Source organism: Bos taurus, chromosome 13 (assembly GCF_002263795.3).
Source record: "Bos taurus isolate L1 Dominette 01449 registration number 42190680 breed Hereford chromosome 13, ARS-UCD2.0, whole genome shotgun sequence".
Taxonomy (NCBI): Eukaryota; Metazoa; Chordata; class Mammalia; order Artiodactyla; family Bovidae; genus Bos; species Bos taurus.
In genome coordinates this window covers 61,485,605-61,512,114 of record NC_037340.1, presented here as the reverse complement: position 1 = coordinate 61,512,114, position 26,510 = coordinate 61,485,605, and the positions used below count along the sequence as shown (strand labels likewise).

The window sequence follows — 26,510 nt, the reverse complement described above, 5'->3', positions numbered from 1 at the left end:
GGTGTGGGGCCCCTGGCACCAGCCGTGATACAGAGGCCTCCATGAAAGTGGGGCAGCTCAAGAGGAGCGTAGCACCAGTTGGTTCCCTGGGTCCTGGTTCCAAAGAGTTTAGGAAATGGGCCGCAGGGTTGAAAACAGGGCCGAGGACTGGGGCTCCACAAGGCTGTCCCTTCCCAAGAAAGAACCCCATGATGGGGGCCGCTCTACCCTTGGATCAACAGATCCACTTGCCCTCAGCCTGATGGCCCTGCAATTCTGGGCTCAACACTGTGGTCGATGTGGGGTCAGCCAAAGTTCATCCCTTTTCACAGGGAAACTCTGGCCTACACCGTGGTCTCATACTCCAGCAGCTCCTGGGAGATCCCCACGCTTCGGTACTGCAGGCGGGGAGTTGTAGGTGAGGAGTACTCCAGCGCCAGGATGGTCTTCCGGAGCCGGCGGTCAATAAAATGAGCATCCCAGGCGGGGTACTTCTTCCGAGGCAGGTCAATCCGAATGACAGGCCCCTCTGTCCGCAAGGTGCGGGCCACAGGTGTGGGAGGCAAGCCAGGCCGCACCTGGAAGACAGGTGGCGTGGGGGTCCCCGCACGCTCGCCTCCCACGGAGGCCCCATCCCGCTCAGGGCCTGTAGTCCTGGGCAGGGACCTTGGGGGACTTGTGACAGCGTCGGCTGGTGGGCCACAGGGCCCTGGGGCCTTACGGAAGATGCAGCCGGGGGCCTGAGGACTCAGCATGGGCCCGTTGGGGTGCAGGAGACAATAGTAGACACACATGAAGAATACGCCCAGCGCGAAGCTGGAGGCCACCACACAGACCAGAATGAGCGAGTGGAAGTCAGTGGAGAAGTTGCGGCTGGAGTACCAGAAGCCGGTGAGCGCGGCGTTCTCCAGCAGAACGATGCAGTAGTAGAGGGTCACGCGGTGGCGGCTGCGGCCCTCCTTGACGTTGAACCAGCAGAAGATGTAGATGATGCCCACTACCATGTTGTAGATGATCTCTTCCCACTTGGACATGCAGAAGTCTGTCTCACCCTGGATGACCCAGAAGGTCATGACACACCAGTGGGCCACGATGAAAATGCCAAAGTAGAGCTTGTAGACACTGGCGAAAAGCGCGAAGGCCAGACTGCGGGCCGCGATGGCGAACAGGTGCCATAGCACCTGGGCCACGGCGCCCTTGTAGGACAGCGGCCGCTTGTCGTCCCGTGAGTCCCGCAGCACCTTCTGGTAGGAGGCCAGCGTCCAGGCCAGGGACACGAGTGAGGCGGAGATGGAGAGGGCTGTGGAGAGAGGGTGGGGGTGGGGGGGGCTGGGTTAGGGATGGGTCTGGGTTGGGGTCTGGGGAAAGGGGGAGGGGTCTGGGTCAGGAGCAGGGTTCTGAGGAGGTGTTGGGGGCAGGGTCTCTAAATCAAGAGGGGTGTGGGGAGGGTCTGGGTAGGTGGTCTTCCAGAACATGGATGTAGGGCTGAGAGTGGTGGGGTTAGGAGCTTCCACAGGGGTGGGGACATCAAGGGAGAGGGGAGGTGGGTGATTTTGATCTCTGTAAGGGTCAAATGCGGGTCTCTAGTAGGGGGCTGTTAGGATGCAGGGGTCTTGGTGGGGGGTGGGAAAATAGGGTCCAGGACTCTGGGAGTGAGAAGGAGGTGAAGAGGCAGGGTCATGATTAGGGAATGGAGAGCCAGAGGGGACTGTTAGAAGCTATAGGCCACCAGGATGAGGCTGGGGCATGGAAAGGAATACCCAAGCTGAGCACAGCTGAGGGCATGGGAAGAAAATGCCAGGTGGGAAGTTTCGATGGGGGCCCGGGACCCTGGGCAAGTGATGTCCGGGGCACCTGAGAGATGGTGATAGAGTCTTTTGAAACACTGAGGGTATGTCAGACAAAGTCTGGGTGGGAGGAGAGAGGGGAGCCCCAGGGAGACAGGGAATATGGTTTTTTCCTCTGACACAGGTGACGCAGTGGTAAAGAATCCACCTGCCAATGCAGGAGACTTGGGAGATACCAGTTCAATCCCTGGGTTGGGAAGATCCCCTGCAGAAGGAAATGGCAACCCATTCCGGTATTCTCGCCTGGAAAATTCCACATACAGAGGAGCCTGACGGGCTACAGTCCATGAGGTCTCAAAGGGTCAGACACAACTGAGTGACTGAGCACAGCAAGGTGGCTGTGTGGGGTGACTACCTGGGGACCAGGACAAAACCTGGGAGGAGTCTCCAAGGGGGCTGAAGAGCAGCCAGGGGTGATGGAAAGGCTCTCTGAAAACGGGTGATGACTGAGAGGGTCTGAAGCAGAGCAGTTCCCAGGAGATGCAGGCTGGGATGGGGACAGTCTAGGGAAAGAAACGGACAGGGAACTTCCCTGAGAGCCTGCAGTGTGGTGATGGGGTCAGGGGCCTCTCTCGACTTGGCAGAAGTGGGGGTCTCGTCTGCCCTGGCAATGGGGAAGGGAAGGCGGGAGGGGGCCTGAGAGGAGGCAAGGAGGTGAGGTGGGCGGGGCATAGGTGTCTCCTAACATTGAGAGTAAGTGGGCCATTGCGGGGGACGTGGGGGGTCTCCAGAGGCCTGGAAGATGGGGAGAGAAGGGGCGGGGCCTCTAAAACCCGGACAGTGAGTGGGCCAAGGGTGCGGGAGTGGACAGGGCCTCCCCAAGGGGCCTTAAGCCCGGGCAGCGGACCAGTGGCGCTGTCCTCTGAATCCTGGAGACAGGTGAGCCCCCGGGGGCGGGGCTCCGGGGGCGCGCAGGCGCGGGGCGGGGCTCACCGGGCAGCAGTTTGGGCGCGCCGCCTTCGTGCACCACCAGGCTGAGCTGCAGCACGAGCTGCGGCGCGCTGCGCAGGAAGGTCTCCAGCAGGCGCAGCATGCTCACGTCGGCGCTCTCGAACAGCATCCTCCAGTAGAAGTGGCGCCGCAGCCGCTCCCCGCGCCAGCGGCTCTGCAGCCCCAGGTACATAGCGCGCAGGTACCTGCGGGAGGACGCGGTGCTCAGGATCTCGGGCTCGCGTGCTCTCGGCCCCCTCGCCCTCTCCCAACCAGCCCCTCGCCCCCGCCAGCAAGTGCAAAGGGCCGGGGCGTAGTGTAGCCCTGGGCACGTCACTGCTCTCAGCTTGTTTCCTAGGCTGTGAAACGGACATAGCAAAAGGATCGCCTCTCAGAGCTGTTCCCAATGGGTTCACTAGCTTGAAGCACTGGCACACAGCAAGCCTTTCATACAGCATTATCAACATCACATTATTGCTGTGACGAGTCAGGTCCTGCTTTCTTTGCAGGATTCCTGACACTGTACCCTGAGCTTACACTAGCTCTATTATTGTCCCCATTTTATAGATGAGGAAACTGAGGTCTTGAGAGTTACGTCCCTTGTCCAAGGTCACACAACTAGGAAGTAGTGGAACCAGGATTCAAATCTGACCATTAGACAACACTGCCTCTCACTGTAAACCCTAAGGAGTTGCCTACATACAGGTTCAGGCGGCGTTCGGGTACAAGCCTTCAGTTCTGTTGCCAGCTTCCTGGCCTTTCCCCCAACCCCACCTCTGAGTGCCCAGTTCTCCCCATAGGGAAGCTGCTCAGAGATCCCCTGGCATTTGAAACTTGGCTGCTTCCTCTGGTGCCAACTGCTCACAACAAACTTGACAGCTCCACCTGCTTTGCACTCATCACAGATGCTCACGATGCTCACGTTCATCTTCGTGGAACACCTCGCCTTGCCCTTCAATCCCCACCTTAGCCCTAAACCTGGACAGGTCTTGCTTTTCATCCAAGGCTAAGCTATTAGACATGACTTCTTTCAGGCAGCCTCTGCTGACCACCCCCATCTGAGATGAGGGGCTTTCTCTAGCATCCCTCCAAGTATTGCACTTGTCACAGGAGTTGTAACTGCCTAGTTATGCATCCATCTCCCCCAGACTGAACTCCATAAGGATGACTGGTTGGCTTGCTAACTGCTACACCCTCAGTTCTTTGCACATGGTAGGTGCCAATCCATGTTGGCTGCAGGATTGCAAACTTGTTTAACTGAATGGAACTCTGGTGACCCTGTAGAAGGTATGGAAGGGAGCCTGAAGACTTGACTTCAATTCCTGACTTTTCTAATTTGCTGGGTGATTTTGAAGAAGACGTTTCTCTGAATCCTAGCTGATCCCATCTAAAGTGGCTGTGAGGATTAAATGGATGAGAGACTTTGCAGCTATAAAGTGCAATCCCCTTTAGGGTCACAAAGGACCTGTCCACACAGATCCCGGCCCTGGTTCCTTGCCCAGCAGATTCACTCCTGGCAAACTCAACTCCCAAATTCTGAAGCACAGGACAGGTGTGCCCTCTGCTGAAACCAGAGAGGGCTCCCCTAGGAGTCATATTCCCCCAGATCAGGGGAGAAAATCCCACCAGATTCAATGGCCATATCACCTGAATCTAGAATCGGGGAGCCAGGGATCTGGGGGTCTATTCCCACATGTGAAGTGCTGACATTTCCAGGATGTTCTGTAGTCAACTATGTGTCACCAGCCCAAGGGAGGAAGCACAGTGCTCCCTGGAATTTGTGCTCAGCTAAAACCCAGAGTTTCCCCAAATGAGTGTCCTGGTCTGAGCAATGGTGTGGCCCTCTCTGGGGCTCAGCATTGCCATCTGCCGACAAGAGGGAAGACGTTGATGACACTGAAGATCCTTTCAGAGCTAATGTTCTGGGACGCAAAGTGTCCCCCCCCAAAACATGGCCAGAAACACCCATATAGGGCTCTCCTTCCCATCCCTGGGTCTTCCCAGGACCAATGGGTGGGGTAGACGCACCCTCAGTGTGACACACTAGGGGATGGCAGTAAGGATAGGGAAGAGGGCTGTTCCCTCAGAAGCTGACTCAAGAAATGCAAAGGCCCTGCAGTCTAACTCTCCCGTCCAGTACTGGAATCCCTCTGGCAGTTCCCAGCCTGTGCATTTACCCCTCTGCTCACACACTTCTCAGAACAGGGATACTCTACCTCCTGAGGCAGAGCCTTCGGTTCTGAGCCGCTCAAGAGCCAAATTGAGTTTCTTCTGATTGAGTAGAAATTTGCCTCCCTCTGATTACTATTCTTTGGACCTCTGCCTACCACCACCCGCCCCCCGCAAGGATCTCTGCAACTAGAATATTCACTTACATAGCAAGGGTATCTTGACCTCTTGCTGTGTGCTAGGCCCTGTGCCCTTAAGTATCTCATAGTCACATGAGAGAGAGAGATAAGCTAAGAGCTGAAATAGATGCTCTAAGATGCTGTGGAACTCAGAGAGGAGACGGATAACTTTAGCTGGGGAAGGGGGTCAGGAAAGATGTCCTGGAGGAAGAAACATTTGATCTGTTTTAAAGCAAGCAGGAAGGTATACAGGAAGCACAGAAGGGCATTCCATGTGGAAGATCCAACTGAAGTGAAGGTACAGAGGCACAAGAGAACGTGGCTTTTTAGGGGAATGGCCAGTGTTTTGCCAGGCCTGGAAGTAAGGGTTTTCCTGGGCTTTTGAAAGACTAGAATTGTGAAGGGCATCGAATTTTTGGAATGAAGCGTTCATACTTCATTCTAAATCTGAATTTGGTCCCAGAATCAGGGGTGATATGATCAGCTTGGTGGCTTAGAAAGCTCACTCTGGAAGGTTGGCTTGGAGGACGGCCAGGTGAGCCTGGGGTTTGGTCCAGGCATGAGATGACAGGCCTGAGTTAAAGCAGGGCACAGAGGAAGGGGCTGAGCACAGAGCTGGAGATGCCAGAAGTGGGGGCAACTAAGAGAGAGACCAAGATGACCCCCAGAGCTTCTGAGGCCCCCCAATGCACACCAGGTGTCCCAGCCCCTGTCTCCCTGCTCCCCATTCCCTCTCCCATTGGCTCTGGCTTTGGACAGGAAGGAGAGACCAGCTGGTCCAATGTGAAGGGGCCTGGGGTGTTGGGGGAGGGCAACACCCTGGAAGTTTCCCTCAGGCTGGAAGACCATCTGTTTCCTGGCCTAGGTCAGCATGAGGGAGGCCCCAGCCCGGCCAGCATCCATCACCAACTGACAGGCTGCCTGCCCAATTCCCTGCCCACTCCTGCCCCCTCCCGTGCCAGGTCCCAACACCCATGCCCCAGCGAACCACAGACAAAGGGCTCACCCAGCCCAGGGCCACTGTGGGCTGGAGTAAGGAAGCAGAAGGGGAAGAGAAAGACTTCTGAGACCCAAGAACACTGGGTCAGCGGGGAGCATGGAAAGATCATGCTACAGTCTGGGGATAAAAGGGTCTCCATTTAGCCTCATTCTGCCCCTTTTGGCAACAGGACCAAAAACCGTGGCTGTCCCTTCCAGTCTGCCTAAACACTCATTGCCAAAAGCCTGCAAGGTTTTCATGGGCCTGGGAAAACGTCTGAAGCCAGGGGGAAAATTGGCTCTAAAACACAGGGAAAAACTGTAGAATCAAAATTAATAAATGTTTAATTAAATGTCTGCAAAACAGAACATCATATCAGCCAGTCAACTGCAATTTGGCTTTCATCTGATTATATATAATTTACACTTGATGTTTGATATGGCTGCATTTTAATATGCTTGATAGATAGATGTAGGGCCCATAAAGGTCTTAAAACAGCCCAGCCCAGGACACGTAACCTAATTTCCCTGGGCCTCAGTTTTACCTTCTCTAGATGGGGCCAGCACTTGCCCTCCTGTCTCCATCATAGCCACTGGGGCGAGGATCAGGAGGCAAGGTGGATATGCTGGGTTTGGGGGTTTGCCCTGGCCCTGGGTGCTGTGTGGCCGTGGATATTCTCTCTCTCTAAGCCTCATTTCACACCCTGTTGTGAACATTTGTAAACTGTAGGGGGATGTGCACATAGAGAGGGGGAGCATATGCTAGGTGGGGGCCTCTGGCTCCTCCTGATCACCAAGCAGCCTCTCTTTTCATTGCAATGTGGTTGACGTACTAGCAGCCTCCCTTAAAACCTCCTCCAGGAAGCCCACCCAATTCCATTCTATGTGGAAGAAGTTCACCACAAATGGGACTGATGCCATCCACACAGGACATCCTGTCTCGGGGAAAGGAATCCAGCCTCGGGGCAGTGCCTCTGGTCTCCGGCAAAACATAGCCTCAGTCTGTCCATTTGCTGCCACCACCCTGGTCCAGGCCATCATTATCCTCTGCTTTCTCAGACCTATATTCATTCCTGCCCCCCACCCCTGCCTCCTGCCCCAACCCTGTTGCCGTAATCCATTATCCACATGGCAACCAATGGAATATTTTAAAAACTAATCATGTCAGATCATGTTATTCCCCATCTCAAACCCTTCCAAGGGCCTCCCTCCCACTTGGAGTAAAATCCAAGCATCTCCCCTTGGCTTGCAGGCCCTAAACCATCTGGTCCTGCCTGTTTCTCTTACCTCATCTCAAACCACTGTTTCATTTGTGCCCTGGAGGTTCCTGGAACCCAGCCCAATTTGTTCCTGACTTCCGACCTTTGCGCTTGCTGCCTGCTCTGCCTGGAGCCCCCTTTCCCCAGATCCTCCTATGACTCCCAGGTCACCTTCTCAGAGAGGCGCCCCAGGCCACCCATCCCATGTCGCCCCTCCACTCTTGCTGAATCCCTCTCATCTCTCATGTCACTCTGTCATTTTCTTCTTAACATACCTTATGAAACAATCTTATTTATTAATTTACACTACTGTGGTTCACTGAGGGTTGGGACCTCATCCATCTTGGTCCCCACTATATCCTCAACATCAGTACGTGTAGTAGGCACTCGATAAATATTTGTTGAATGAATACACATGCATGAGTGTTTGCAAGCATCTCCATCCTGACCTTGGCAGCCCTGGGGCTTCTTTGCCTGAGTCTGTATAGAGCTGGAATATCTGTCCTTCCTCTTCCAGGAAGCCTTCCCTGATGTTCCTCGCTAACTCTGACATCCCCCCTTCCCCACAGCCTTAAACTGCCTGAGGCTGGTGTGCGCCGAACCTAACAGACAGTTTCTACCACCCTCAATTTACCGGTGAGGAAACAGGTGCTCAGAAGTCTTATTTTAGATCTAATTTGCTGACTCCCAGTCTTGGGCTCAGAGAAGAAGACTGTCTGGGAGGAAATTGGAACAGTAAGTGTTTATAGTTAAGACTGGGGTTGGGAGCAAAACAAGCAAGCCTGGAGAAAAGAGAAATCTGCAGTGGAGGTGTGACATCCCTCCACTCAAGGATCCAAAAGGCTGTCCCCCGCCACGAGCAGGCAGCTGGGCAGGAGATGGACAGAGCTCATTCCCTTCTCCCTAGGCCCAGCATACCCCAGCACTGCGGGCTCCTCTCTAAGAGGCAGAAGGGAGAAGGATGAGGGATCCCACATCCCTGAGAAGCCCGGAAGCTTCTGGGCCCAGTGTCAGGGTCACCCTGTCTGTCTCCTGTGCTCCTGGGTTACCCCGAGTCTCTGGCACTAGTCAGGGTTGCTGGCATTGGCCTCAGTCTCTGTGCAGATGGTCAGCCTGGACCTGTCTCTCTGTGGTCCTCAGTCCCACTTCTTTGTGGGTCATTGTCTCCATCTCTGGCTCAGATCAGCCTGTTGTTGTGTCTGTCCTGTGAATGCAGGGTCAACCTATTTATGTGTCTGTTCTTCCATTACTGTCAATCAATCTACTTGTCTGTCAGTCAGTGTCACCCTGGGACCTTGGGTCAGTCCTTGGACTACAGGTCACCTAGTCTTTCAGATACCATGTCCATCTACAGTCAGCCTATCTGTCTTTCTGTCCCTTGGATGTCAGGATAGTCTGTCTGTCCCCTTGGATACCAGGTCTGCTCTTCTGTCTGTCTTTCTGGCTGTTTCGTGGCTACTGCCTGTTTGTCTGTCTGTCTTTCGGTCTCGCCATGGCTTGGTCCATCTGCTGGTCTGTTGCTCAGCTCGTGGCTCGCGTGACTGCCAGTTTTCCGGCCGCCCTCCCCTGCCTGCTCCCCCTCTCCCGACTCCAGGGCTCTCTCTGTCTGTCTGCGTCTCTCACATCCTCAGCGCCTCCATCTGTCGATCTCGGCGTTTCCGAGTGTGTGTTCTCGTCCCTCTCCACGCCCCCTCACAGCTCTGGGCCAAAAAACACAGCAGCTTCCAGCGGCTCCCCCGCTCCTGCTCCATCCAGGAACAGCCCTGCACCACAGCCAGCTCTCTGGTCTTCAGTGTGGGTCCGGCTTGCAGGCTCTGGAGGGTGACCAGGCAAGGCTGATGGGAAGGAACAGGAACGCTGGACCAACTGAGCTCACTGCCGCTCTGGCAGTCTGTATGGGGATAGTGTGCAGGCATTAGTAACAATAATAGCTCACACTTATTGAGCACCAACTGTATGACAGGCTGTGCTTTGTATACATGGTGTCCATTCCTCACAGCAAATCTTTGGAGTGGACACTATTATTATCCTTATTTGATAGTATCCCTATTACTATCCTTATGAAGAAGCTGAGACCCAGAAAGGGATGGCGACTTGTATAAAGTCACCCAGCAAGTTTGCACCAGACCTAGGACTCAGACTTGGCTCTCCATGGGCCCCAGCTCCAGGGAAGGTGCTTCGGTTGCCTGGAGGGTATGCAGAGTGCTGTCCGGGAGGACCCATGTCGGACGGGGCTGGACCTAAAAGCTTTGTCTGGAATTACGTGGGTTTAGAGAAACCTGAGGGGGAAGAAACAATTTTGGTTGGAGAGTCAGGAGACCCAGACTCAAGGCTGGGTCTTTCTGGGAAAGTCCAGCCCCTCTGTGGGCTTTAGTCTTCCTATAAAATAGGTTCCAGAAACCTGATTCTTGCTTGCCCCAGGGAGTTTTCATTAGGCCCATCTCCCCACCAATCTAGTTCTGATAACATTAAGACCCCACTGCTGTGTCCTGAACCCAAGCATTTCTCTCCATTTCTGTTATTTCTCTGGTCCAAGCCACCCAACCCCAAGCAGCGGTAGCCTCTGTCCACCTTGATCTCCTTCCCTCCATCCTTGCCCTCTTAGACCAGATACTTCACACAGCAGCCTGAGGGGTTCTGCAAAACCCTCCATCAGGTCATGTCACTCCCTACTCCCCTTAGAATAAAATCCTCACCATAATCTTTGGGGCCCAGTGTGATCCAGCCCCTGCCCACCTCTAGGACCTCATCTCCCTCTACCCTCCCCATCTCCCCCATCACCAGCTACACTGGTCTTGCTTCTTCGTGAATACCCAAGCTCTTTCCAGCCTCAGGGCCTCTGCCTAAAAAGGGCTTTAACAACACCTGGCAAATTCTATTCTTTCCATCTCAGCTCAGTGTCCCCTCCTCAGAGAGTCCTTCCCAGATCTTCCCTGCCCCGCCTTCCAAAGCACTTCTGCCCCTTTGGCCACTTTCTGGTCAAGTTACCCTATTTTCTTAATAATATACATCACAACTGGAGATGATCTGATTTACTTGTTTACATATTTCTTGTCTGTCTCTCCATGAGTGTGGGCACCATGCTTGTCCTCTGCTATGCCACTAGTGCCTGGCACATTGTTAATTCAGTATATATTTGTTGAATTCTTGAATGGGTGAATAAGGAGTATGAATGTATTTTATAAGCCCCCAATTGAAGGCTGTCAAGTGCAGAGGGAAAGAGTCAACCTTGAGAGTCAGGGAACCCTGGGTTCAGATCCTGATGCCGTCATTTATTGTCTGTGTAGTTTTGGGCAAGTTGTGTCCCTCTCTGAACCCCTCCGCTCAATGCTCACCTTTTCTGGGTAGCTATGAAATCAGAAAATGTTGAGACTTCCGTGGTGGCACAGTGGCTAGGAGTCCACTTGCCAACGCAGGGGACATGGGTTCGATCCCTGGTCAGGGAAGATTCCATATGCTTTGGTGAAATTAAGCCCATGTGCCACAACTACTGAAGCCTGCGTGCCTAGAGCCTGTGCTCTGCAACAAGAGAAGTCACCACAATGAAAAGCCCGCACATCACAACCAAGGAGTAGCCCCTGCTTGCCGCAACTAGAGAAAGCCTGCACAAAGCAATGAAGACTCAGGGCAACCAAAAATAAAATGAATAAAAAACATTAAAAAAAAGAAAGAAAGTGGTGATTTGTATAAAATGCCCAACCCAGTGTGGAGCACTCAACCAATAAGAAGTTTTAAGAAGCAGACACTCAGAGGCTCCAGCAAGAAGAGGAGGTCTTGTAGTTTCTGGTGGGACTGAAACCTATTCCTCGCTGACTTTCCCGGGTGCTGACTCAATCTATCCTCAGAAGACAGAGGGCCAGGGAATTTCCTTCAGGACAAGGTATTCTTTGGGGCGTTTGCCCTCCTCCAGAAAATAACAACCACTCACCGAAGACCTTCTGTAGGTACTTTGCTAACATCCTCAGTGCAGCTTATGACATTTTGTGGGCATGATCCCCATTTTCCAGATGAGGAAACTAAGTCTCAGAAAAGAGGAGGTTCACTGACATTTATTCACTCAGCATTTTTGAGTACCTACTGTATGCCAGGAGCTGTACTAAGCACTCTCAGGAGCGAGACAGACCTGGTCCAATGGGTGCTGTCTAGTGGGGGACCTGGACGTTAATGAAATCGTCATGTAAACCTGAAACAACAGACATTCTGCGGCTTCTACACGTGCTCCAGCCAGCTTTTGTGCTCCAGCACTGAGGAAGGCAGTGCTATTAGAGAAGGGCCCAGCTGGGGAAGAGCGTGGCAGTCAGGGAAGGCTTTCTGAAGGAGGTGGCTACTGAGCCATGATCTGAAGCAGGCACAGGAGTTAACCAGGTAAAGGGAAGAAAGGGGGTTTCTGGCAGAATAACAACATGGGCAGAGGTCCTGAGTCGGGAGGGAGAAGTAAGTAGTCAGAATGGCCGCCGAAAAGGAGATGAGGAAGCAAGGGATGAGGGGTCCATGGTGAAGCATTTAGTCTTTATCTGAAGTCAAAGAGAGGTTTTAAACAAGAGGATGAAGATCACGTGAGATAGCACTTCTGCATTTTAGAGGGAGTACCTAGGCTGTAGGGAGCAGATTGGAGGGAGGCAAGGGTGGAGGTTGGGAGACCAGGTACCAGGTGAGAGGTGAGGATGGCCCAGACAGAAGGGATGAGCCTCAGAAATGTTTAGCAGGCACTTGGAGAAGTGATTTGCCCAGAGTCAATAGCCAGAAGCATCAGAATTGCACCTCAGGTTAGGGATGGACAACTCCCCCGTTTCACTGCCGGACACGGATCAAGCTGAGGACCTAGATGTGATCTGTATGTTCCCTGGGAAACACTGGGCCTCCAATTATATAGCTACCTCACCTGCACTGTGGCCAAGTGCGCTCTTGGGGGGAATGGCCTTGAGGCTCCCTCCCCATCTGTCCACCCGTCAATGCTGTGTGCTCCTGCAAGGATGCAAAATAGGACCTTCCTGGAGCTGGCAGCCAAATGAGTCATAAATGTCAGTAAAGGATGCGATCTTACACGTTTGGCTCCCATTTCGTATGGTGCTGCGAGCGAGGCTGTCTCCTTCCTCCTTAGCAGCCCCCTACAGAGACACAGCACTTTTTTTTGCTGGGCTAAGGCCAAACATCTCCCTGCCACTAATTTTAGGCTCTGGCTGAAAAGCTGAGACCCTCTCTCAACCCACCCACTGAAGTCAGCTTCCAACCAGTGCTTCTCTCTTTGCCTTGCAGAGAAGCAGGTGGCTCTTCTCCAGCAAAGTGTTTGGGACCAGGTTCCTGCCTCATGTCCTTCACTGTTTGAGCACAGCCAGATCTCCTTCCTTCTTGGGGCCTCACTTTCCCCATCTGTGAAATGGGTGCACAGCAGAGACTAAAACCCAGGACTCCATACTCTAGCCCAAGGCTCTTTCTTCCCCCTTTTCCTGAAATCCTTGTGCAACATTGGGATGATGTGAGCCTGTGAGGGAAAAGGAGTTAGATTCTGGTCTCCTGGTGACATTTGAAGGTGCTTGAAGATCAAGGCAGGGAAAAAAACCACCATTTTGTTTGTCTGGTCTGAGGGATCCTAGATGGTAGATGGGCTGAGCTGATATTATTAGGGACTCTGGGGAATAATAGAGTGGTGTCCTGTCTAAAAAGGCAGCTGTCCCTCAGCTCCAACTGATTGCTGTTGTGGGAAGGGAGAATGTGAGGCCAGTATGGCTGGAATTTCAATTTTTCAAGAAGAGCTGGGAATTAGGATACTTATGCAAAAAAACAAAAAACGAAACAAAACTCAATTTGGAAATGTTGGCAACTAATTTTAAAGCTACCACATGAATTTAAAAGAAATTATTATTTCTTTTTTAGGTATGGTGACAGTATTACATACTTTAGTTAAATTTTAAAAGTCTATTTTTTAATGTACTGAAATATTTATGGATGCAATGATACCACACACACAAAAAGTTTCCATCACTGCAGAAAGTTCTTTCAGATGGTGCTGGCCAGGAGTTGATCATTCTTGGAACAGGCTGGTGGTACACGGACGAATCATTATCCTGTTCCCTCTGCTTTTATATACTTAAATTATCTCCATAATAAAGTTTCATTAAACAGGAAGGGAAAAAATACCATGTGGGCCAAATGAACACAATCTTAGGCTGGACTTGCTGTTGGGCCACTGATTTGCAACCTGTGGTCTGGCAGATAAGTGTCACAAAGCCCTCAAGTCAGATCCACAGACTCAGAACTGTGAGGGGCTGTAGAGATGACTGGTTTATCCTCCAAACTGAAGACAGGAGGCCCTGCTCAGCTCCCCTGCCAAAGTCAGCCACTTTTGTCTGCATCCATGTCTGGTGATGTGGAGTTCACACCCTTGGGGCAGCTTGATTGTCAAGGTGATCTTCTTTCTTATCAAACATCTTCTGCCTCCCTTTAACCTTTTGTCACCTATCCTCACACTGTCTCTGCGTCACAGATAAGTCTCCTTCCTTGCAAGAGAGGTCCGGGGGTGAGAGGTAGTGAGCATCAGGTCCCTTGATGCCCTTCTCCCAACCCCTGTCTTGTTACTAAGCAAGTAGGATGGGCTGCTACTTGGGCCAATAATAATTGGTGGTAAATATTTTCTGAGAAAATAGTATGTGAAGGCCCATGCATTTATATTATTTCAAGACATCTTTTTTTAAAATAAGTGAATGTGGTCATTTAAGGTAATGATGGTTCCTTAAAAAAACATTTATTTATTTATTTATTTGGATGCACAGCATGCTTACTCCTTGGAAGAAAAGTAATGACCAACCTAGATAGCATATTCAAAAGCAGAGACATTACTTTGCCAACAAAGGTTGGTCTAGTCAAGGCTATGGTTTTTCCAGCGGTCATGTATGGATGTGAGAGTTGGACTATGAAGAAGGCTGAGCGCCGAAGAATTGATGCTTTTGAACTGTGGTGTTGGAGAAGACTCTTGAGAGTCCCTTGGACTGCAAGGAGATCCAACCAGTCCATTCTGAAGGAGATCGGCCCTGGGAAGGAATGATGTTCAAGCTGAAACTCCAGTACTTTGGCCACCTCATGCGAAGAGTTGACTCATTGGAAAAGACTCTGATGCTGGGAGGGATTGGGGGCAGGAGGAGAAGGGGACGACAGAGGATGAGATGGCTGGATGGCATCACTGACTCGATGGACGTGAGTCTGGGTGAACTCCGGGAGTTGGTGATGGACAGGGAGGCCTGGCGTGCTGCGATTCATGGGGTTGCAAAGAGTCAGACATGACTGAGCGACTGAACTGAACTGAACTGAAGAGCATGTGGGATCTTAGTTCCCTGACCAGGCATCAAACCTGTGTCCTCTGCTTTGGAAGCGTGGAGTCTTAACCACTGGACCACCAGGGAAGTCCCTCAGAACATCTTCACAAGAACCTTAAGGGGTGGGTTCTATCATCCCATTTCACAATGCAACTAGAGCTCCAGCTGGTGAGGAAACTTGCCCAAGGTCACCTAGTGAGGAAGCCATGGTGCCATGGGCTGTACCACTGCTCCAAGCTCTTAGCTACTTTGCTCTCTTGTATGAGTCCTGGGAAAACTCATCCAGGATCCCCAAGGCCCCAGCTGAACTTTACAGATGGGGTAGCTGAATCCCAGGCAGTGAAATGTCTTGCTCAAGATTCTGATTTTAGAAACAGACTCACAGAGTTAGAGAATGAACTTTTGGTTACCAGGGGGTAAAGATGAGGGGAGGGATAGATTGGGAGTGTGAAATTAACATGTACACACCACTATATTTAAACTAGATCATCAACAAGGACCTACTGTATAAGTCAGGGACCTCTCCTCAATATTCTCTAATACCCTAAATGGGAAAAGAAATTGAAAAAGAATAGATACATATAATATATGTATAACTGAATCACTTTGCTATACTCCTGAAACTAACACAACATTGTTAATCAGCTATATTCCAATGTAAAATAAAATTTTTTTAAAGCCGCGTTACTAATAGTACCTTTTAGTCAGAGAAGAAGAACCCAGAATATTAACAGTGGGGGAAAAGTTCTGATTTTCAAGATTCTATTCAGTTCATGTGAAAATTTATTGAGCACTTACTGCATACAAGGAACTTTACTTCTTCTATCTCCTAAGTCAGCCGCTTGCGCATCCTCCTGGGAACTCAGCCCCAGGGTTGCTCCTACTCTATCTTATACTAATACATATGTATTGCCCTGAGCCTGCATTTCTTCACTGACAGTTTGGAGGGCTGCAGCTGCAGATGAAGGCCTAAGCAGACCCCAGTGTCATGTCTGCACAGTGAAGTGCTCCCACATGGCCTTAGCGCTCCCCTCTTCAGCCGAGGATGCAAACCTTGCTTCAACAGACTTCATGTTCTGAGAATCTCCAATGCAGGCTCAGTTGTTTCAGATGTGTCTGACTCTTTGTGGCCTCATGGACCATAGCCTGCCAGGCTCCTCTGTCCATGGGATTTTCCCAGTAAGAATACTGGAGTGGGATGCCATGCCCTCTTCCAGGGGATCTTCCTGACCCAGGGATTGAACTCGCTTCTCCTGCATTGCAGGAGGACTCTGTACCACTGAGCCACCAGGGAAGCCCCAAGAATCTCCTATAGACCTCATCAAAGCTGGCTGGGTACAAGGCCACCAATAGTAACAGAGGGTCTGCTTGGAGTCACTCACCACGGGGGACAGAGAGAAGAATGAACAAGGCTTCAACTCCCCAGGGGCTTGTAATCTGTTAAGAAAACCAACCAGGTGGGCAAGGATTACAACAGAATCTGATCAGGACAGTGGGGCTAAGAGGAATGAGTAATTGTGCCTGGGGGGAAAGTCTAAGAGGAAGAACCCAGAATGTGTTAACAGTAGGTATTTTATACTAAAATAAAATTTAAAAAATACTTTTCTGACTTTTTCTCTTTCCAAAGCAATACATGATTATTTGTTTTCTAAGAATACGCTTAACTAGTAGAAGGCAGAATATTTTGGTAGTTACACATGTGGGCTTGGGAGCCCGACTGCATGGCTCCCCACGCACTGGCTTTCCTACTTATGTACTGAGAGGCTGTTATCTCTCTGTGTCTCAATTTCCACATCTGTAACAATAAGCCAATAACTCTAGCTAACACAAATCGAGAACGTATGATGTTTTGATTACTGTGCAAAGCAAATTCCATATATTAATTCAGTAGCCTTCACAAGGGCCATTTGTATAGGCATGTTATTATTCCACTTCACAGATAAGGAAACAGGCCCAGAGAGGTTAAGTAATTTGCTCAAGCTAGCTCATAAGTGGCAGAGTCAGAGTTTGGGCTCAACAATCCTTATTCTACATTATCACACTCCCAACCTGACAGGATTGAAGAGGAATGGTTTAATCTAAGTCTCTAAAATTATAGTTATAATTCTTAATAACATCTGATTTTTTACAAACAGATTTTTTTTTACAAACATGTTTTTAAAATGTGTATGGGTAAAACGTATATATGTATTTCTTGGTTAATTAAAAGCCAGAGTAAAACCTTCAAGTGATATAAGAAATACCTAGTTAATAAGGGAAAGTCTCTCCTAACCCCACCTCTCAGCCCCCAGAGATCATGAGCAAGGACAGTCTTCTTTGGACCTCTCATGCGCTGCCTGAAGTTTCAACGAGCACTTACAGTTCCTTTTTAAACAAACAAAATAAGCAAGCAATTTCCATTTTAGATGAAAGAACAAACAACAGTCTGTCTGATTGAGGGGGTGGGTGTTGGGGTCTGAGGGGTAGAAAGTGGCACATGGTGGGTTTGCTCAAGGAAAGCTACTCCGAAGAGGTGGCTCTTTTTTTGTTTTTTTTGGTTGCACCTTGCAGAATGCAGAATCTTCATTCCCCAAAGAGGGATGGAAACTGTGCCCTCTGCAGTAGAAGTGTAGGGCCCTAACCACTGGACTGTCAGGGAATTCCCAGAGGTAGCATTTGAGCTTGGCCTTGAAGGGAGTACAGAGTTTCACTGGGTGGAAGATGCAGGGCGAGGGAGGTGTTGCTGAAGGAAGGAGAGCAGGCAGCTGCTCAAGGCACGAAGGAAAAGAGCGTGTGGCTTATGGGGGGGGTGGGCATCAGGGGTGGGCAGAGCGCTGAGGAGATGAAAGGGCAGGAGGTAAGGGGCTGACACCAGGCTACAGCTATAGGCTACAGCTATAAGACTCGCTCCACGGACAGAGGGGAGCCAGGGCAGGCCCTCTGGCTACAGTATGGCAGGGTCAGCTCTGAGCTTTCGAATTATCATTCCGGCTGCAGGTGGAGGCAGGATGGGGAGGGGTAGGTTGGGGAGGGGAGGGACTGGAGGCTGATAGGATTTCCCAAGGGAAGAATTCCGAGGCCCTTACAAAGGCTGAGTGGTGAATGGAGAGGCCAGAGTAATCCCAGCCCATCTTCCTTCCTCTCCCTAGGGACCTTCGCCCCAGCAGCCGGGGGTTCAAAGCCATTTCCTGGCAGCCCTCCCTCCTCCCCCAGGGCTTCTCCTGTGTGGTCTTTATAGATCAAACAGGGGACACTGGGCCCAACTGCCGCCACTGTGTCTGTTAGGGGCTGCTCTAATGGCCTGTTGCTGCCAGCTGGGCAGAGAGGGGAGGACGGTGGGGTGGAGAGCATCCTGGAGAGGGGTCTCCCAGGAGGTGGGTGGTGAGGCTCGACTGCCACAACCCTGCAAGGTCAGAGCAGGGAGGGACCTTGCGGATAGTCACAGAGTTCAAGGGGTTGTAAAACATGTTTCAGTTGTAGGGCTGTCAAAACAAAATCTTAGAAATGCAGTCATCATATCAAGAAAAGAGAAACTTGAGATGCTCAGGCTGAAATGATGGTAAGAGGTGAAACACAATTTGAAAACCACTGTGGAATCCAACTCCTGACCTGTTTTATAATAATACAAATAGTAATGGTTACTGAGAATTGACCACTTCCTGTGTTCCAGCTCCTGTGCTACACATACATTCTTTAATTCACTCCTCCTCCAGATCACACATGATAGATATTGTTAGGAAGAATGTCCAGTTTGCAGATGAGAAAGTTAAGGCACAGACAAGTTATACCACTTGCCCAAAATCACAGAAATCGGCAGACACAGGTAATAAGGCTGATTCCAGAGTATGAGTTCTTAACTGTTAACTGGCCCCAATGTGGTAACTGACCAAAGAAGAAAAGCTGTCCTGTCTGCTATGCTTGAAACAGGTCCCTCCCTGCTTTGCTACTGCCCAGGTCCAGCTCCCATCTTCTCTCACCTGAATCATTAAGCAGCCTCTTTGTGGGTCTCTGGACTTACCCTGGCCTCCCTCCAGTCCATTTTGCATCCAGCCGCCAGAGTGATCGTTGTAAAACCTAAGTCCAGATCCTGTTCCTCCTCTGCTCAAATCCTCGTGGGCTCCCCACTTTGTGCAGAGTGAAAACCCCAAACCTCCCCTTGGCCCTGCATTGTCCAACCCCAGCGAACCTGCCCCACAATCATTTCTTACACTCTCCCCTCAGCTCTCTCCTCTGCCCCAGAGACTTCTTCCTCTGCTCCTTTCCTATGCCTGGAACACCCATCCCAAGATGTCTACACAGCTCCCCCTCACTCTGTTCAGCCCTCTGCCCATGTGCCCACCCCTCACAGAGGCTGCCCTGACCACCTTATCTTGAAGGACTACCCTCTCACCCATTTCACCTTTTCCCTAGGGCTTACCACTATCTTGACCCATTATATTTTATATTCTGTGTTATATTTGTATTAAATATTATGTTTATATTAGGTAATTTATATTATGTTTATTGGTTTCTCCCACTAGAGTTTTGAGCTCCAAGAGGGCCAAGACTTTGTCTTGTTCACCACTCTATTTCCAGCACTTAGAGCAGTGCCTGGTAGACAGCTGGTGCTCCATGTGTTTGTGGAATGAATGATTACAGATTAAGTGCACAGCTGCCATGTCCCTATGGCTTCAGGGGCCTTCTAGGCCCTCTTACCTTCCTGCCCACTCCCAGACCACTTACTCAGTGAACAAACCTCTTTCCACAGGGAATAAAGCTCAGGCTGATGGTATGACCCACTGCCAGCGGTTCTGAATACTTAATGATGGGCCGGTTCTTTGCTAAACCCTTGGTATATTATCTCGTGAGACCTCGAAACAACCCAAGAGGTGACACCATTATGGTCTCGTTTATAAAGGATGAAACTCAGGCACAGAGAGATTATGTGTCTTGTCAAGATCACATATATAATGTGGTACAGTCATGATTTGAATCGAGCACATTTGAATCCAGAGTTCATGCTCTTAACCATTATGTGAAGAATAGAGTTTCCCTGAGAGGAAACCCAGAGCCTGGTTTTCACACCAGGGAGGTCACTAATGCATTTCCAAACTTTTCTTGAGTGCAGAGCTTGTGAGGAGGCTGAGGGAGCAATACTGGGGCCTAAACATGGAGGAGGTGTTAGAGGGAGGGCTTTCAATGTCCAGTTTGCCTCCTTCCTTCTTCTCCCTCCTGTTTGGGGTCCCCAGATCCCGACAGCCTGGGAGGAATCCCATGCCAGATCGTCTCCCACTAATTGGCTTAACAAACCATGCTTATCTGGGCAAAGCTGGGGCCCAGTGAGTTTAAGATTAGGGAAAGCAGGATTCATGGCTTACTGCTCTGCTGCCCACGGGGTCAGAGGGGACAGGGTTAGGACTTTAATTGGCTTAACAGTGCTGAGTGGCTTAACAGCTCAGAGGGTTGTGCGGGGCGGGGAGGAGCGCTGGGCAGAAAGGGATGAATACACAGGTTGGTGTCCAGCCCACAGCCAGCTTCGTGTCTGACCAGAGGATCTGTGTGTTCTCTCAGGGATCAATCTGTTTCTGTGCTGGGCCATTGCTCTGGAATCTTCTAATGCAGCCAGTGTGATGGTAGCAGGGATAGAGCTTGGGCTTGGGAACTGGACAAAAGCAGGTGGACATCTCACCTCTCCCCTGCTGCCTCGATGGTTAACCTTGGGCAAGTTACTTTACTTCTCCAAGTCTCACTTTTTGTCTTATAAATGGGTAAATCAACTGCCACCAGAGGGAAGGTTTCAGGGCAAAAAAAGGATCACGTTCCTCGAGCACCTCACTTGGGGCCTGCTGAGACTTGGAGGGTGAACAGTGTCTGTGAATTCCTTCCTTTCCTCTCCCACCTCAGAGCCCCATTTTGCATTTAAAATAATAATACCCATTGTTTGAGAACAGAAAAACAAAGGACTTCAATCAACTGTGAGGAGCTGGTCAGAAGTTACAAGGAGGATGGGGCCCACATTTATTTCATGTAGTTAACATTATTTTTAAAAACCTTAATTAGTAGTTAAATACTGGCAGAATTCAGCTCCCCGCGCCACCCCCCGCCCACCAAAAAAAGACCCAATTTCTGATTCCTCAAGAGAAATCAAGACAACGCCTGGTCCATGATTTCACATGGCACCATCAGCTGGAGCTGGGTAGTAGCTTCATCTTCTCTAGGCTTGCCTCATACTGTCCCTTGACTGAAACCCATGTACTGACACAGGTCTATGTTATCTAGCTCCATTTTTTTTTTTAATCTAGCTCCTTAAAGTATTCAAATTTCGATTCAGCATTGTATCAGTACAAGCATGAGGAGTTGAAAAACATCTTTAGGTTTCAAAGTAATTTATTTGGATTAATTTATTCAAAATTTCAGGAAGTAAATGACTGGCCAATCCCCAAGCTTTGATTCTGCAGGTCACACACACACATCTCCTTCCTCATTACCCCAGGTTCCACCCGTGAGAACATCTGCACCAAGTCCCACTGAACAGTGAAGTGGTTCTTTGTGGGAACCTTTCACATGGTAAGCGAACACGTTGTGCCCACATTGCTTAGTTTCTAGGAATACTAACCCTGCTGGCTTCTCGTCTGGATTTGCCTCCATTTAGCCATATCCTCCGGAGAAGGCAATGGCACCCCACTCCGGTACTCTTGCCTGGAAAATCCCATGGATGGAGGAGCCTGGTAGGCTGCAGTCCATGGGGTCGCTAAGTTGGACACGACTGAGTGACTTCACTTTCCCTTTTCACTTTCATGCCTTGGAGAAGGAAATGGCAACCCACTCCAGTGTTCTTGCCTGGAGAATCCCAGGGACGGGGGAGCCTGGTGGGCTGCCGTCTATGCACAGAGTCGGACACGACTGAAGTGACTTAGCAGCAGCAGCCATATCCTCAGTCATTTCAGAATCCAAAGCTTTGGGGACAGGGGCCCAGAGGCTTCAGCCCTGATAACTAGACCCAGAGTCAGAATTCCAGAAAAGGGAAGGCTCTTAAGGTCATCAAATCTATTATTTTCATTTTACATACAGGGAAACTGAAGCCCAGAGGTGGGAAAAGCCCTCGCCCAAGGTCACCTAGAAGCTAGTTACAAACCCGCATAAAGTCTCCTGATCCCCACACTACCCCCAATCCAGCACTTTTCTGACAATATGCACTGTCTCCCCATCCTTATCCACATAGTTCAACTCCCTCCCCCTCCTTTCCCATTCGTATCTCAGTCTAGCAGAAGCCCTGACTTTCTATCATCCTGGAATCTTGGGATCTCAGACTCATAATTCTTTGAGCTTGGGGGACACTTTAGTGGCAGAATTGCAGGGTAAATAAATTGAACTTGAGCTTTGAAGGCAGAGAGTCTTGAGTCCCAACGCTTCTACTTTCTAGTCGTGTGACCTTGGGCAAGGATGTCCCCTTTCTGAGCCTCCATTCCCTCATCTGCTAAGTAGGAATGATAATACAACCATGTTACAGAATTCCTAGGAGGGATACAGGAGATGAAGCAGGTAAAAAGGCAACCAATAGGCTGATGCAAAGTGAGCGCTTAATAAAACAATTGTTACAGAACTGTAAATTAGGGGTCTCATGTCCAGATGTGATCAAAGAGAATGGAACTGGACAAACTGAAGCACAAATATCCTGTCTAAATTGTTCCAGGCCTAGAACTGCTAGATGCCTTTTTTTCCCAAGGGAAAGTGAAGACTCTAAATTTTTGAAATACTATACAAGCTAGACAAAACACTACTGTAGCCCAGGTTCAATCCAAGAGCTATTAGTTTGTCATCCCTGCAAAATCACCTCATCCCAACCCCCTCACTTTACAAATAGGGTTGAGTAGAAATTGCTAGCCCTTTCATCTAAGAAACCATGGAGTTCAATGGACTCTCAGCCATCTGCGGCCACTCTCCTGAGACCCCATCCCCACCCTGTTGTCATTTTTTGCTCTGTTTGAGGGAAATTCAGTTTTATGTTCAATAAAAAACTATTCATTTCTTGTAAGTAGATTCTGAGCATAGGGAGAAGGAGGTTTTGAGGTAGCCAGTGAGTCAAGGGGCAGCTGGCCCACTTTAGGCTGAAGGGAAAGGGGGATGAAGCTTTGGCTACCAAGAATAGGAAGTTACCATTTCAGAATCTAAAAATATCTTTCACCATCTGTCCACTCGGGCACAGAATGATAAATGCAGATTAGTTCCTGGATGTAGACATGAATATTTTTATGTATCAAGCTAATAATAATACCACCACCTTGTGTGGATAGAGTTCCACCCACCTCTTCCCCCAGGGCAAACTAAATGGAATACACAGAACATCTAGGCAAAGCATAGATGGGGAAACCAAGGCAGAGAGCGATTTGGCAACATAACAAGGGTGACACAGCAAGTGAGCAGCTGGGACAAACCCTGGGAGTCCTGTTTCCAACCCTCAGCCCAGAACTGAATCTACTAGTTAAGCAGAACATGTTAACAAGTAGCAGAATAAACTTAACAACAGCAATAATCACCCTTTACTCTGAAGTAGCATTGACTTTTTCCATGTTTTCCCCACATCTGTGATAATCATGATAATCTACTGTATTCCTAAAATACGTTATAGTCTGCAGGGCTTTTACAAAGACCTTTCCTCACTGGACCAACCCAAAGAGGTAACAAAATGTGATGGTAAGTCAATGAGATGAGAAAAAGAGGGAATCTCCCTCATTTCACAGGTAAGGAAACAGGCTTGGAGGGAGGAGGGGTTTGCCTAAGTTCAAATAGTAGGCAAGTTCATTCTGTCAGTATACAGTACAGCCCAACTTACTAGAGAAATACAGACTCAAGGGAAACCCTAGGTTCAGAATTCCCCGTCTCCAATTAATTCAGCTCAGCTCAGCAGGCACCCTCAGTCCTGGCAGAGGAAGAAGCCTAGAATTAGGCTGCTGTGCAAAGCCTCAGTTTTGTCTTACTGTCCTGAGATGAAAGAATAGCTAGTGGCTATCTAACCTCAGATTTAAGATCCCATATCCCCATGGCCCTGTTTCTTTTGAGGGAAAGGTAGAGACACTGAAGAAATCTTAGGAAGCCGAAAGAGCTAGACACCTTCTCAGCTGGGTCCAGCACACCCTTTCCCAAAAGTCCAAAAAGTTTGGGGAGGATATTCATTTAGTTGCCTCAAATTCTGTTTCTCATGGGAGGTTGGGAATGGACTGCAATTCCAAACTGAGAATCTTTGAGAGCAGGGAAGGACTTCTGAGATCTTTCCTAAGCCCAGGCTCAGACTCAGCACTCAGGCAGACTGGAGTAGGACAGGGCTGGATGGAGCTCTGGGGCCCTGTTCCAAGCTTCATATTCATCTCCGTTGGCCCTGGGCCCTCCTCATTCACACACCCCTGATGATCTCTTTCTCTTTCTTCTTGCCCCATTCCCTATCTTTAGTAGCCAGATCCGAGAGGATGGAATTGAAGCTGGTCAGAGTTAGAGGGCAGAGGTCAGTGAAGAGCCGGCAGAGAAGGAATCAGAACTGTAATAGGGTGGGGCGGGGCGGAGGTCAGGACTTAAGGGGGCGTGGAGGGTAATACAAGGACTGGGGCGGTGGGCAGCCCCTTACCACCCCCACTCCTCCAACTCGGTTCTCTCCACCTGAGCTTCTCCTACCTCCAGACCTGGCCGAGCTGCAGGAGGTGGACGAGGGTCTGCAGCAGCCAGATGCAGAGGCGGCAGCAACGGCGGCGGTAGGTGCTGGCTGAGGAGGGCGCGGGTCGGGAGCCCAGCTCAGGACTGCCTTCTTTGGTCCGGAAGGCGACGGCGCTGTCCTTGGTGCTGATGACCGGCCCGCCGGTACCGCTGTCCTTGGTGCTGACGGCGGGTCCCGGGGCCCCCGCGGGCTCCGTATAGTCGTAAACGAACCAGCGAAAGCTGAGCAGTTGCACGACAAGCGAAGGCAGGAGCACAAACAGCAACGTGAGGCCGAAGTAGGTGTGCTGACCCTCCAGGTAATAGGAGGCCGCCAGCCACAGGTCCGTGGCGCCGTCGGAGAAGAACACGAGCAGCGCGCACAGCACCCAGCAGCAGTCCCGCAGCTCGTAGCGCGGCCCCGGGCCCCCAGCCCCCGTCACCCCGGGCCCCCCGGCTACCTCTGCCGCCTCCCCGCGCCCTCCTGCACTGCCCCGGGCTCCTCCGGCCGCCTCCTCCGGCCCCGGGCCGGCCGCGGCCACCGCTCCATCCGACTTCGCGGCCATGTTGGCGGAGCAGGAGGCGGGGAGCGACTTCCGGGCGGCGGAGGGGGGGTGGGGTGCGGATTGGGGAGGACTCTGTGCAGGCGGCTCCCGCCTCCTCTTCTTCTTCCTCTTCTTCTTCCTCCTCCCTAATACTTCAATTATTCATTACCCTCGGCGCCGCCCCTGCCTTCCCCCACCCCGCCTGGGCTGTGGCTGGATGGGGGCAGACCTCCGGGGAATGAAGAGGGGGAGGGGTGGGGAGAGCATCCCAGGTCACCCTCTCCTTCCTTCCTCAGAGGCGTGGGGCTCCAGCCACATGCTTTCTGCCTCTCGGCCCCCCTCCCCACTCCACTTCCTTCATTCCTCTTGTCTTCACCGGTCCTTTCTCCATCCTTTCCTCTTCATCTCCTCTGTTTACCTTTGGTGGTCAGGGTCTGAAGAGGGTAGGGGACCAGGGACTTTGAAAACAAGGGGCTTTTTAGGCGGGCACCCCGATAACCCATTAGTAATCACTCCGTGCTCACACACCACTTCCTAGTTTCCAAAGTGTTCACATATTGTTCCATCCCTTTCTTTGATCTTGAGAGGTCTCTTTTCTTATTGTCTTTTTCTTACTGCTTTGAAGCTGTGTAAACTGCAGCTCTGAGACTTGCTGTCTCTTCCCACTCTCCCTTGTCCTCCCCCAGGGACTGCCTTCATCTGGCCACAGCCTTAGTTAAATAGAGGCTGGGAAGGGGGCAAAATCAGAGGGAAAGGGATGGGAGGAAATGCCAGGTGGAGGAAAGAGCAAATGCAAAGGCCTAGAGGCATGAGACTGGAGGGCATGTTTTCAAGGAAGTCTGGATCACAGATCCGAGGAGGTGGAAAGCTAAGAAAGATGGGGACTAGAGAGTTCCAAGGGATGCAGTCCTAAAAGGCCAGAAGCAATGGGCAACCATTGCAGAATTTGAGCAGAGAAGTAATATGATCAAATCAGTATTTGGAAAAAAACATTTTGCAGCCAGAGGAGAGAATTGCTTAGAGGGAAGCAGCCTGGGGATGGAGAGACCAGAGACAGAGAGAGAGAGAGGTAACAGTAATCCAGGAGAGAAGTAGGGTCCCTCATATGTCCTGGGTATCCCTAGCTCCCCAGCCCATCTCACCCTGCTTTGTTCAGATTGGATGTACCAGGGTATCTATGATACAAAGACTCATGTAGCAGTTTCTCTTTGCTCAGGACCATTCCAAACACTGTACATTTACTAACTCTTTAACCTTACAATTTGTGAGACAGTGTTTGTTTTCCTCCCATTTTACAGATGAAGAAACTGACTCACAGAGAAAGTTATTTGCGTGTGTGGAATCACACAAAGTGCTTACAGTTAGTAAACACCAAGTCAAATTCAAAGCCATCATCCAGTTCCAGAATAAGAACCTTTCTACCTTCCAAGGGGAGGATAAGAATTAGGTGAGAAAGGGAGGAGAGAGGAGGGGAGGAAAGGAGGTTTGACAATTGCCTTGCTTCAGAGTGGCAAGAAAGGGAAGATGAAGGGAAGACAGCTGCCTTGGGCTGGGAAGCCCCAGCCATCTGCAGCCCTTCAGCCCAGCATCCCTTTCACATCCAGGGAGTGTTTTGGTCCCAGCAATGTTCAGGAGGTTGGAGTGGCAGCTGTTGTCCAACGCTGAATGTGGA

At 50.5% G+C, this 26,510-nt stretch overlaps 1 protein-coding gene across 1 annotated transcript; it reads right to left on the bottom strand.

Moving 5' to 3' along the window:
- Positions 1 to 323: 323 nt before the first annotated feature.
- XKR7 (XK related 7) lies at positions 324 to 24,859 on the bottom strand. The gene is made up of 3 exons (NM_001205845.3): positions 24,276 to 24,859; positions 2,760 to 2,962; positions 324 to 1,279 (listed from the first exon to the last, which is right to left on the bottom strand). The coding sequence occupies exons 1-3, from the start codon at positions 24,857 to 24,859 to the stop codon at positions 324 to 326; spliced, it is 1,743 nt and encodes a 580-aa protein (NP_001192774.1).
- Between the last annotated feature and the right edge of the window lie 1,651 nt (positions 24,860 to 26,510).